Source organism: Sinocyclocheilus anshuiensis, unplaced genomic scaffold (assembly GCF_001515605.1).
Source record: "Sinocyclocheilus anshuiensis isolate Anshui unplaced genomic scaffold, SAMN03320099.WGS_v1.1 scaffold396, whole genome shotgun sequence".
Taxonomy (NCBI): domain Eukaryota; kingdom Metazoa; phylum Chordata; class Actinopteri; order Cypriniformes; family Cyprinidae; genus Sinocyclocheilus; species Sinocyclocheilus anshuiensis.
The window spans coordinates 1,344,274-1,357,383 of record NW_015558623.1 but is presented as its reverse complement, the minus strand read 5'-3'; the positions used below and the strand labels follow the sequence as shown (position 1 = coordinate 1,357,383).

Genomic DNA, 13,110 nt, shown 5'->3' with positions numbered 1-13,110 from the left:
TATATAATCTCCATATGTAAGTGTATATTATTATGATATATGCATTTGCCACCAAAAAGCACATACATAAATTTCACTGCTTTAGATAACCAAACATAAAACTAAATGACATCTACAAACAAATTATTCCAGACCTTTTCTCAGAACTTGTCTGAGTGTCTGATAACTTACAATGTAATGTATTTAAGTGTGGATGAGCTGTCCTGATGCTTTTTTGGGTCTCCGTCTTAGTATTTGTAGATAAAACGTGTTGTAAACATCTTATATTAGGACCTACAAGTATTTTCCCGTGTTTTAACAGAATGTCAATCATGGCGTTTGCATCTAAGTCACCTGAGAAAGTAGGGCTTGGCATAGAACTTAAAATCTTCCCCCTGGATGTAGATGTCAAACTCAGATGTTCTGGTGTAGGGTACACGAATAAGCACAGTAAGGAAATCAGCATCTTGACTCAGTTCAAACGCCGGTGTTATCATGATTACATATGGTGAAGTACTGCAGCAAAAGACAGAAAAACACAAACAGTTACTCAGACATCTCAAACTGGTCAGCAGGGGTAAACAAGGCTAAAGGAATGCTAATACAGTGTTATTATAATTTGAAACCAGTCCTAATGTTACTAAACAAGATCAAGAGGATCATTTGTGAAAAAAGATGAAAATATTATTTTGTTATATCATGTTACTTTATCAATCATGTTATTTTGGCAGGTTTCACTGATCAAAAAAATAACTGAGCACAATCATCACAGATTACAGTTAACATAGATTCCCATTACTTGGACTGTGCGCAAATCTCTAAAAGTTACTACTTGACACCAGTGTTGGGGGTAACGCATTACAAGTAACGTGAGTTACGTAATCAGATTACTTTTTTCAAGTAACTAGTAAAGTAACGCATTACTTTTTAATTTACAAGAGAATATCTGAGTTACTTTTTCAAATAAGTAACGCAAGTTACTTTTTTTCCAATTTATTGATTGACAGCTCTCCTGTCCCCATGTTGAGAGAAATCAGAAGATGTTACTGTAGCTCTAAAATAAATATGAATATGCATTAATTCATCTCATTCACAAAAAAAAAAAAACACAGATTCAGTATTCCTCAAAATGAATAAAAATAATGCAACTCAGAATATGACGCAAACCTGCAATAATTAAATGTTAAACAACACAACTATCCCTTATGTATTTAATGCCATTCTGTTAACCAACGTCTTTGCTTCTGACCTTCGATGATCCAGTTCAACCATACTAATAAGCAAAAATTACTCCAGAAAAACATTTATGTGTCTTTTTTTATTGCTGAAGTGTGTTGAAATGTCTTCTTCTGCATTCTACTGTACGGACGTAAATTTACTTTCCCTTCAGCCTGAGGCTTATTCATTTCACTTTTGGTGTGAAAAGGCTTTTATATTTGCCAAAAATAGAACTTTTTTAGTTTAAAAACAAACAAGCAAGCCCTGTCCAGATTTTAAAAGTAACGCAAAAGTAACGTAACGCATTACTTTCCATAAAAAGTAACTAAGTTGCGTAATTAGTTACTTTTTTTTATGAAGTAACGCAATATTGTAATGCATTACTTTTAAAAGTAACTTTCCCCAACACTGCTTAGCACTGTAATAAGACGTGAAGACTTTATAAAGTCTAACTAGTCCGTACTCAAATAGATATTTGAGAAGTAGAAAGAATAGAGCAGCTTACAACACCACCTTGTGGTTACTCAATTTGAACCCAATGAGACATAAACAACCCATTTGCCGACTAGCACACGATAAACCTCTTGTTTTATTTGATTAGTTTCAACTGAAACTTTACTCTATTTCAACACAACACTGTTATTCACTGAAAGTATTAAGGACTAAAATAAAAGAACACCTTGCTAAATGTCATCCAAGTATCCAAAGTCGCTATGCTAATATGATACGTGCACACAGGATAAAACCAAACCCAAAATAATAAATGATAGCTAAAACCCAACGCAGATTAGAAGCTGTCAAAAGTCTGCTGATGTTGTTTGTACACGCAATGTTAATGCCAACATAAAACAGACAAGACCATGCACTATTTAAGACTTTTACGTTTTCAAATGGTATAGTACGATTTAAATAAGGCAACTGCAAAAAAATATATAAACATTATAAAACAAAACTGATACCTTCACATCTCTTCTGTAAAGACTCCTATGCGCTAAACAACATCAGTAGCACAAATGCAGCACATGGACTGCTTCCTGCTCTCTGGACTCTGGACTGGCCATGTTTTACCGTAATGCCACATATAAGGAGGACTACAAAAATGTTCACTGGAATACTACATGGCAAAGATGAATGATTAAATACATTAATGTAATTTCAAATATGTATCAATCAAATTCAATAAATCAGTATTGTGTACACATGGAAACTGCAGTCAAAATGGATTTATACAAGTTAATAAAGAAGAAAAATGAATATAATATGAATTAAAAAAAATAAACAAGTATATAATAAATAAATATAAAAATGCAAAACAAAAAAATTGTTTTCTGATTTGAACTGTCCCTTCAGCAGATTATTTTTTAATCGAGAAACTGATCAGAAGTGTGAACCAATAGCTACATTTGAACATACAATGCTGCAATATATAAAAATAACATTATTATCTCAGACACTGTTTTAATATCCTCCTGGCAACTAGCTAGACATGGCTATATATAACATATAATAATGTAATACGATAAATATGAACAAATATGTTTCATATAATATGGACAAACATAATAATTATGTAAAAAAAAAATAAACACTGGAAAAGTATTTATATTATTATTATTATTATTATTATCATTATTATTTATTCTTTCTTTTTTTTTTTTACACCAGTAAGGTATTACGGTTTTATGTCACAAGTATGACAAGAATTACGGTAAGGAGTGTAAGGTCCGCCTTCAGAGATTCATGTACGTGTCTGATATCGGCGCTAAGCTGAGCAGCATCGTCTTCATCATCACAGTACAAATGAAGAAGTATGGCTGCACACTACAAATATGTCCCCGTGTTTTAACCAGAGCCATGGTTAAAACATTTCCAAGCGGACAGAGCACTTTTTCACCATGAGGATCCACTGCAAGGTTGTGGCGATCGCGGTATGTTTCGGAGTTTTTCTACTTTTGTACTTTTTCGGGGGGAACGCTGCGGACGAGCCGCCGCTGAAGGAAGTTGCGAAAGAAAAACATTCCCAATCCTTCAGTCACATCGAGGATATAGCACCGGCGAATGAAGCGAAACAAACCAACGAAGAGCCACAAAAGCCACCGAAACTAATCCGCAAAGAGCCGAAGTTGAGCAGCGGAGGAGGAGGGAATGTCATCGCAAAGACTCGGTAGGAAATTCTTCAAGTGCAACATCATGATCAACAACCAGTTTGATGCAAAGCAGAATGTATAAATATGTGTTTCAAGTTGTCAAGATGTATTCAAGCGTTTTAATATAATATAACACGGGTTTTTCTTATACTGGAGTTGATATATAGGCATCCTTTCATCTCCCTTCTGTGCACATGATCAGTGCTTTAGTTTCTTAAGGGCATTTATGACCTCAGTGTGATTTGCAGTGCAAATGCATGATTTAATAACAATCCATAAATCATTGACCTTATCCCGGTTGTCAGTCCAACCAGACAGTCTTGTCAAAAGCCTGCTTTGGCAGTAGAGATTTAGCCAAGAATGTCTTGAACTGATTGTGTAATCTTAGGTTTCTTAATGTAACAAGGAAACCATGCATGACATTATTTTTGCACTACCCACATCCAGATTACTAAATCTTACCAGAGACCAGTGTGCACTGCGCATGCTGCAAAGCCAAGTCCAAGAGCCCGTGTGCATCTCAGCCACAATTATCTCAATTGTGTTTTCATTATGGCTTTATTGAAAAGGTCACATTGAATGCAGATGCCTCGTTCCCAAAGGGTCTCAACAGAGGACAAAATCAATGATTGGTTGTGCTGAGTGAGTGAACACGGTCCCTTGTGAGTGGAGGATGGAGCAGTTTATTCATCAAGATGATCCGCCCTTTCCGAGACATAATTAAAAGGAGCTGTCACATTCATCCTTTAAGTGAACGGAAGATTGGTTCATTTGTGTCAGTATTTTGATAGTGTAAAATCAATAATGTCAAGGTTGGCGAACTATAGATGGATGTCTTTTTTATAGTGTAAAATCAATCCTGCATTCCTTTCAGCAAGCATATGTTATCACCCTTCTGACAGCTTCACATAAACGCCACTAATTGCATTTGTGAGATGTCTCAACCCTTTGACCCTCCTGTTGGGTTTCCAGCAGTGATCCGTCTTGATGTCCACACCCCTGTGAATGCTCTCTGCTGATAAACCCACAATGCAAAGGGCCAACGCAGCCACAGGGAAATTAGTTAAACAGATCCACTGTACAAACAGGAGGGATGAGAGGGTGTGATTTGGAAAACGCTCTACGTGTTTAATTCCTGGCTCCCTATCCATCTCCACAGAGGAAGGAGGAGGGGTGAAACCGTCTTGTCTCGTATGACCTGTTGTTTTATTTGGAAGTGATTAACTCTTCCGCACGTTTTTACTTTTTTAAGCGCATCCTCCAGACGTGCTTCCCGCCTCACTACTGCAAAACAGACAAATGTGTCCCGGTTGATATGTTTCATCACGAACAGGGGGCCCTGAGGGTCTGTTTTGACACAAGGGCTCTAACAAACACAAACCTTTTGATCCCAATCTCTAATTTCTATATTTTTATTATTAAAAAGAATAGTGAAAAATTCCTTCATGTGCTCAACCTCATGTCATACCAAACCTGTATGAAGATATTTTGAAGAATATGGAGTGGTACAGAGAATATGTAATTTTATAGGCCAAAACTCAGACATTTTAGCACTTCTAGTTCTATCATCCTGAAGTCAATGGGTTTTTGGTTAAAACTCTGAAATAAGCTCATGATATTTTAACATTTTTTTTCTACAACAAAAAGTATATCAGTAATACCTGCATGTTAGAATTGTGCTCTTGCAAACTATTATAATTTTCAGGAATTATAATTTTTTTTCTAAAAGCTGAAAGAGATGACTGAAGATTAATGGTAGTGACATTAAAGTCATGCAAGCATCATGTACCTATGTTTAGCTTTTTACTTTTAGGGATTGTGTTAAGGCTTACTTTCATGAAAGTTGTGTTCATTTGTGAAGATTATCATGATGAAAAAAACATGTAAGAAATGAATCATAAACTTTTCTTGGCCACTGAGCTTATTTTCTGCAATTATCCAAAAGCCAATGAAAAAATCCTTTTAGGTTTTTTGTCAAGGGAACCATGGTGATGTGAGCTTCCGGGTTGGCCTACAAAAATACGTCTACAAAAAACAGTTTTAGTCTAAATAACATTGACCACCATTGGCTTTCATTGTTTGGACGCTGTATGGGCATTTTTCTAAGTATCTTCTTTTTATTCCAAAGAGCAAATAAAGTCATACAGGTTTGGAATGACATGATGGTCAGAAAATGATGACAGAATTTTCATTTTTGGGTGAGCTGTTCTTTTAATGCAACTACGTCAAATGACACTGAAGTAACAAGCATGCAGCTGTAAATTCACGTTTCTTTCAGACCCTTTCCCAAAGGAATCTGCATTACTGGAAAGCTGTTTGCTCACAACACCTCTCTTGTGTTTTTCCAGAACCGCAAAACACCACTGCACACGTTCCTGCAGCACCTAGGAATAAGTGTCTAAAAGAATAGCTCGCTCTGTCATCTGTAATGCAGCTATGACTAAAGGCAACTGCCGCGTGGCAGCTACATTATATGAAGCCATAAACATGTCATGAAGGAAGACTAAGAGCCCTCCATTTGTGTGTGTGTCTCTCTAGCCTCTTTTTTATCATAGATTCTATACGAAACACAGATATCTCTCCATTGTTACCCTCGCCTCTCAATGAGTTTATTCCTCCCCTGCGATATTTATCTTTTAGCCTGGAGCACACTAGCATTTCACTTCAGGTTTTAAAGTCAGGGTGCCATGGAACAGCTGGCTCTGCCAGGATAGGTATGCAGCAGACATTCGGAAGAGGGGAAAAAGTGCTAATAATTTAGATTATAGAGTGCGGTGCATAGCTCTAGGAAAAGCACTGGCTGATTTCCATACACTCAGCCTTGTGGGGCTGGCTTCAATTAGCCATCATATTCGTTCTGGATATGCTTTTTTGGTCTACCTAATCTGTCAGAATAGTATTTCTATTATTTTTTGTAATGCATTTTTGTTTGTTTGTTTCCAAAAGGAAACCCTTGAAACGATTTGTTAGCCTAAGATGAATTGAAATTATGCTGCACTTCACGCTGGATTGTGGGATTGTGGGAAGCCTTGGTGATTTGTGCATCGTGCACATTACAGATCTGCTTTATGCCAGCTTATTCTATTTTTATGTTCATCCCATGCTGTCCAGTGGGACAGATAATTGGATGCAAAATATTTGCCTGCTTCATAAAATATTAAAGCAATTACAGTTGTTAACGTGAAGTTACTTTTTTAATTTAATTAACTTTTTCAAAACTAAAAAACAAAAATAAGCACAAACTAGGGCTGTGCAAAAAATCGAATGCGATTTTCATGCTCATCTCGTCAGTAAAGCCGGTTCTGTGATTTGTAGTAAATCTCCAGTACGTGCTTTCAGATGGAGCGGCATTTACTACACAGAGCCGTAGATCACTGACAAGCTGCGCAAAATCGCATTCAAAATCGCAGGCGATTCATTGGCTTGCGTAGCAAATCCAGATGTGTCCACTCAGACTGCAAGAATTTTTATAAGCTCAGAACATTTCAGTAGTAATCAAATTCAGTAGTGTGTTGGTCTTATGCTTGATGCGTTGTTTAGGATCAAAGAGTAAATGCCTCTCAGTGGACAAATGATTGAAGAAATGAAAAGAATAAATAGTTTATCATCATTCAATCAGACCATTGATGCAATTCCTGTTGCTTAATTTGCAGTGCTGTAAACAAGGGAAGCTTTTTCCACAGGAAACCACAGCCATCAAAGCAGATTCTACAGTCTTTTATGTTACTAGTCAGAAAAATCAGAAAATGAACTGTCAGATCTGGAAATATCCCATCTTCCCGTTTGTCAAAGCCCAAGGTGTTTCCATGTTTTTCCTATTCTTTATTTCACTTCATATCAAGGTCTGTGGTTCACTTGAAATGAGAGCAAGAGTGTTTGCATGTCCTTGACTTAATGGAAGCTCTTTGATGTCTGCCTGAAAGGCTGCGTGCTTTTCTTGTGGTATGAATTTGTTTCCTCCACCAAAGCCTTGGATAAATGGAGGACTTTTTTCCCAGAGGTCGTCTCTTGGGTAGAACTTTGAGGGTTAGAGAGCTTGCCTCCCTGGAGTGATAGAGACTCAACATGAATCACAAAAGCAAACATCACACCAATAACAATTATGATGGAGATTCAAGACAAGGAAATGAGTGAAACTCCGGGTCATGACGAACAAGAGTGCTGCTCGTCTGCATGTTTAATATCTCAAGTTGTCTTCAAACTATCGGTTGATATTAAATCAATTTCTCTGAGAAATAAAGATGAAAAAGTTCTACAGGTGACATCTTGTGTGCTGCATATATAATACATTTTTAATATTTTTAATTTTAATATGGTAAAATAGTTATGTAAAAAATGTTAAAAATTTTTATATAATTTAAATACTTCATTTTAATAATAGGTTAATATAAATAATTATAAAATATATTTTGTTATTAAGTTTGCCCTTTTGTCCTCACATCGAGTTACTTGCAAGTTGGTCTGACTCTGACTCAGAATTGTTTACCCTTGAATCATTTAAATGAGGCTTTCAATGTGCCAGAGGAACCGTGCGCAGCATAAGGAATATTTCACGAGTGTGTTGTCTCACGGTTTGACCCAGCTGATTCGTACCAGATGTTTTTGTTGTTGATGTCACAGTTTGGATGAGTTTTGATGGACTTAAGCTTTTTTCTTTACCTCTAGGCAGAAAAGTGAGGTGGGGCGTCCTGGGTCAAAGGTCACACAAGCAGAGGATATCATGCACTTGGCAGTGGTGGCTTGTGGGAACCGTCTAGATGAAACGCTCAACATGGTTAAGTCAGCACTGCTCTTCAGCATAAAGATGATCAAATTTCACATCTTTGCAGAGGAGGACCTGGCCGAACAATTTGAAAAAGGGGTGAGAGCATTGTACCATGATTCTTTTATCTTTGCTGTGGCTTTTTAATGTTGATGGTAATGTCTAGTTGACCGGTGACCTAAAATTGTCTTTTTTTTTTTCTTTTTTCCTTCTGATGTTTTTTTTTTTTAATGATTTGAGTATCTTTACTTATCTAAAGTTTGTTTTATTCTCAGAAAAGCTGTGTAATGGGTATCTCAGTTCCCGGTGAAAAGAATATATTGCTGGCTCTCCAGCTATTTTATCTCTGCAGTGGGCTATATTTTACCTTCGACAAAGCTTCATCCCCTAACTATGCAGCTCTCTTGGACCAAAATGTTGCTTTGTTCATTTGACATTAATTATAGTAATTCTAATCATTATTAGACTGAATGTCTTTTTACATTCTTAGTAACTAGCTATACAATTTCTCATTGTATTTAAACAGACCACCTTTGATAGAACCCCTAGTGTCAATTTTGTTTTAGTGGCTTTGTGGTAACCCTCAGACAATGTCAGGCTAACCCTGACAACCAATCTGGTGAGGAGGGTAACGTGAGAAACCTTTGCGCATAAATCTATCCATCTCTTAGCATGCACTTAACTCATTATTCAGTTTCTGGTAGAGTGGCCTTTCTCCACAGTCCTAATAGTTTCTCTCGACAGAGGGACTGTTATTGAAAATAGCAGTACTTTGTTTTTTTTACACTCAGACAGCCGATGCTTTTTGAGAAGTGCCCTCTGGCCTAGAACTGATCTTGATCTAGTCTTGCACCGTATTGCTGCAGATACAGGAACTGAAAGCTTTGAAGAGCGATAGTGAAGGAATGCAATGTCATTTCAAAAGATTTCTTCAATATTTTTTTCTGCAGCCTTTTCAGCAGTAGTTATTTGGCTGTCAGCAGGATATTATAAACCAGTACTTCTTAACTGATGGGTTATGACCCAAAAATGGATTGCAGGTCTGTTCTAATGGGGTCCTGGACAGCTAGGAAAAACATTGCCAACTGGGAATAATAAAGTGCAACCAACTGTATAATCATGTATGGTTAGGATGGAAAAATAAGTTGAATTTATTTTTCAAATACATTTTTTTTTATATATTTATAAGAATTTAATATGTTTTGTTGTTGAAATGCATCTAACAAATTTACACAGTTGAATTTACAAAAAAATACTGTCAAGTTTACAGTCACTTGATATTATGGCTATTATTAATAAAGTAATAATTGTATTAATTTTTGTTATTTATTTACCCAGTTTTTGCTGCATGTGTTGGTGTAATGCATTTTGAAAATGATCAGATTTCTGATTCTGAATAATTTTGCATATTACTTGACTTGTGCAGTTTTTGGTGATATTAATACTTTTTTTATTATTAATTTTTATTATTGTATGTGTATATATATATATATATATATATATATATATAATTTTTTTTTATTTTTTTTTACACATTTTACTTAGACAAAAACACAATGCAAAAATCTCACAAAATGGCTACATTTGTTACTTTTTGCAATTTGTCTAAAAAAAAAAATCATAAAATTACACACTGGTTTGTGTCAAAGCTGAAAGCAGGGAAAATTGATCTTTAAGATGTTAAAACATGTCATGTCCTACTTGGTTAGAACAAGGTGTAACAATATGGGTAGACATCTTTGGGACTTACCCATGCAACAATATGGCATTCTATAAATCACAATTCTTACAAACATAACAAAATGTTGCTTTTTGGAAGGATTGGTATAGGTCTCCTCACACTCTTCTCTTCACTGACACCTGTAAGCAATAGATTTGTGGTTTACTGAAGACTGACAGCCATGACATTGACTGAATCTTTCAATTTCCTCTCACAGTTCAGTCAGTGGCCTCAGACGGTGTCCTCCAGGTTTCACTATAGCATATATCCAATCACCTTCTCTGTGGGGAATGCAGACGAATGGAAGAAACTCTTCAAGCCATGTGCTGCCCAGAGGCTGTTTCTTCCCGTGGGTTCCCGCCGCTGCTTAATTTTTTGTCTTCATTTGTTTGTGCTTTCCACCTCACCACACCAACTGTAACCAAGTATCTCCTCTGATATCAGGTTATCCTGAAAGACGTGGACTCGCTGTTGTACGTGGACACAGATGTTCTCTTTCTTCGCCCTATGGATGACATCTGGAAGTTTCTGAAGGCTTTCAACAGCACTCAGCTAGCTGCCATGGCCCCAGAGCACGAGATCCCCAAGATCGGCTGGTATAGCCGCTTCGCAAGACACCCCTTTTATGGAGTCACAGGGGTCAATTCAGGGGTCATGCTAATGAACCTCACACGGATTCGTAGTACTCCGTTCAGGGTAAGAAACAATAGAATTGACTTGACTTTTTGTCAAATGACTGATAAAATGACTGATTTTAGTTTAGTTTTGTGCTTTATTTTTAAAATAAATAAATATTTTTTTCATTTCATTTCATCATTTATTGGTTTTATAACTTGAAAAAATTAGCAGCAGTATTAGCTAGAATTTTAGTATTGATCATGCATCTCTATTAAATACACTTTTATTTATACATATTAAAAACAGAAAATATTTTTTGTAAATATTTTAGATTTCATATCTTTTTGCATTATTTATGGTGCTTGGTTATTACTAGATATTGCCAGTGTTTTCCTTGTGTGGTTTATTTCTCTTGATAGTGGGCTGAGGCTTTGGCGTTCACGTGTCTTCTGAGGTTTCTTTGCACATTTAAATCCTTTTAACCTCAGGCTGTTTTCAGTAGGCAGTGATATCATGGAAGCCTACTGATTGCCATCCATCGAGTGCGAGTGGGTGACAGCAGTCTGGATTAGCATATTTCTGTAACTCAGCTAGAAGTGTTATTTCCAACCCAAGCACATCTTCGAGGCTGTCTGGGAAGACAAAAAGGAAATTTCTTCTTCTGAAAAACACCTCAATTTCCATATCAACAGCTGTCTGAAAAGTGGCTGCCAGACTCACTGTTGAGGAAAATAACCTGCCACTATTGATTTTACAGAACAGCATGATCGCCAGCGGTCTGTCGTGGGAAAATCTGCTTCACCCTCTCTATCAGAAATACAAGAACCACATCACATGGGGAGACCAAGACCTCCTCAACATCATCTTCCACTACAATCCAGGTACATGTGTGTTTGCTCAAAGACATGCTTGAATATGATGTGTGATTTCACAACACTAGCAAAAAAGAACTATGGTTATGCAGTGGTTTTTTTTGGACACGTACCATGGTATTTTTTGAAGTACCATTGAGTATGCTGTAAATACAATGGTATATATCAAAATACCTTGGTTTTAGTGTGTTTTTTGGACATATACTATTAATACCATGTTTTTGGACGTGTGCCATGGTAATACATAAGAATATTAGAGGTCGACTGATAGTGGATTTTACCGATACCGATACCAATAGCTAGGTTGGACCACACTGGCCAATAAAGATTAATCAAACGATAGTTTTTAAGATACTGAATGAAAACTAAAATAGTGCTTTACTATTTAATAATAATAATAAAAAAAAACCTGAACCATACTTTGTAAATTAATAAAAATATTAATATTAATACCTTGGTTTTAGCATGTTTTTTTGGGGGCGTGTTATATTTATACCATGTTTATTGGACTTCCATGGTATTTTTTTAAATGCCTTGACATATCCTGTAAATAATACATGATGTACATCATGATAACATCATAATACTTGTACTATATTAATACCATGTTTTTGGCCATGTGCCATGGCAATACAATGGGTATTCCTTGAAGGACATTGGAGCATTGTGTAAATACTGCCATGGTATATATCTAAATACTTTGGTTTTACCATGGTTTTGGACATGTACCATGACAATGCTGTGATCGAAAGGATTTTGTACATACTGTGGTAAATATCAAAATACCTCAGTAGTATTATCATGTTTTTGCACATGTAACATGGTGGTGGTTATATGAAAGTATCATGATAATACCATTTGATACCATCAGTGCATCTTACCCATTTCTTACCCAAAAGTAAGAGAAGTTTTTCAGTTAATCTTTGAAACTGGCATAGAAACCTGTCTCCTTTCTTTATTTTTGTTGCGCACTAGAGTGTTACAGCACTAGTTTAATTATGTTTTTGCTGGAGGCTTAAATCCAATTTGAAAAGCTGTTTTACTTATTTGACTTGTGAAGCCCTGCAGCTTTGTATCATGTACATCTCAACTAAAAATTCCAACTGTGATTGTTATTTCTAGTGCAGAGCTGGAAGCCAGGTCCTATGTCTTTCCATTTGTACTCAAAAAGAAAATCAAAAAGATATGATGACATGAGAGAGTTTTTTTTCAGTTCTTTCTTTCCTCGCCCTCCTGAAAGTTGCTGTTTTATCTGGTTTTATAGAGATAAGGCCCTTTTGTGTAGGTAAATACTACTGGAACAGGTGTGACAAAGACTGGGTGCAGTTATTAAAGGGTTAGTTCACCCAAAAATGAAAATTCTGTCATTAATTACTCACCCTCATGTCGTTTCAAACCCGTAAGATCTTCGTTCATCTTCGGAACACAAATTAAGATATTTTTGATGGAATCTGAGAGCTGTCTGACCCTGCATAGACACAACAATTTGTCTCCTCCGCATCACCCTGTAGCGCCATTTTGGAGAGTATCAGCTGGACTAAACAACGTATGCCGTTCTGTGTCAGCTGCGTCACGCCAAATCTGTTTCCTACGTTGTTGTGATTTGATCTGAACGGAAACAGCGTATCCGTGCGACGCAACTGACACAGAACAGCATACGCTGTTTACGTCCAGCGAATATTCTCCAAAATGACACCAGGGTGATGCGGAGGAGACGAATTGTTGAATAAAGTCGTTTTTTTTTTTTCTTTTGCGCACAAAAATTATTCTCGTAGCTTCGTAAAATTATGGTTG

The 13,110-nt window shown here is 36.3% G+C and overlaps 1 protein-coding gene and 1 pseudogene across 1 annotated transcript in view; one reads left to right on the top strand and one right to left on the bottom strand.

Annotated features, from left to right (window-relative positions):
- Nucleotides 1–2,239, bottom strand: part of LOC107680722 (protein SHQ1 homolog) — a 33,305-nt pseudogene extending 31,066 nt beyond the window's left edge.
- A 719-nt stretch (nucleotides 2,240–2,958) lies between these two features.
- Nucleotides 2,959–13,110, top strand: part of gxylt2 (glucoside xylosyltransferase 2) — a 13,895-nt gene continuing 3,743 nt past the window's right edge. The window contains exons 1-5 of the mRNA XM_016476707.1: nucleotides 2,959–3,361; nucleotides 8,010–8,205; nucleotides 10,044–10,175; nucleotides 10,271–10,522; nucleotides 11,202–11,325. Of these exons, the coding sequence (XP_016332193.1) occupies nucleotides 3,093–3,361; nucleotides 8,010–8,205; nucleotides 10,044–10,175; nucleotides 10,271–10,522; nucleotides 11,202–11,325 (973 nt within the window). The 5' untranslated portion in view covers nucleotides 2,959–3,092. The remainder of the gene's footprint in view (nucleotides 3,362–8,009; nucleotides 8,206–10,043; nucleotides 10,176–10,270; nucleotides 10,523–11,201; nucleotides 11,326–13,110) is intronic.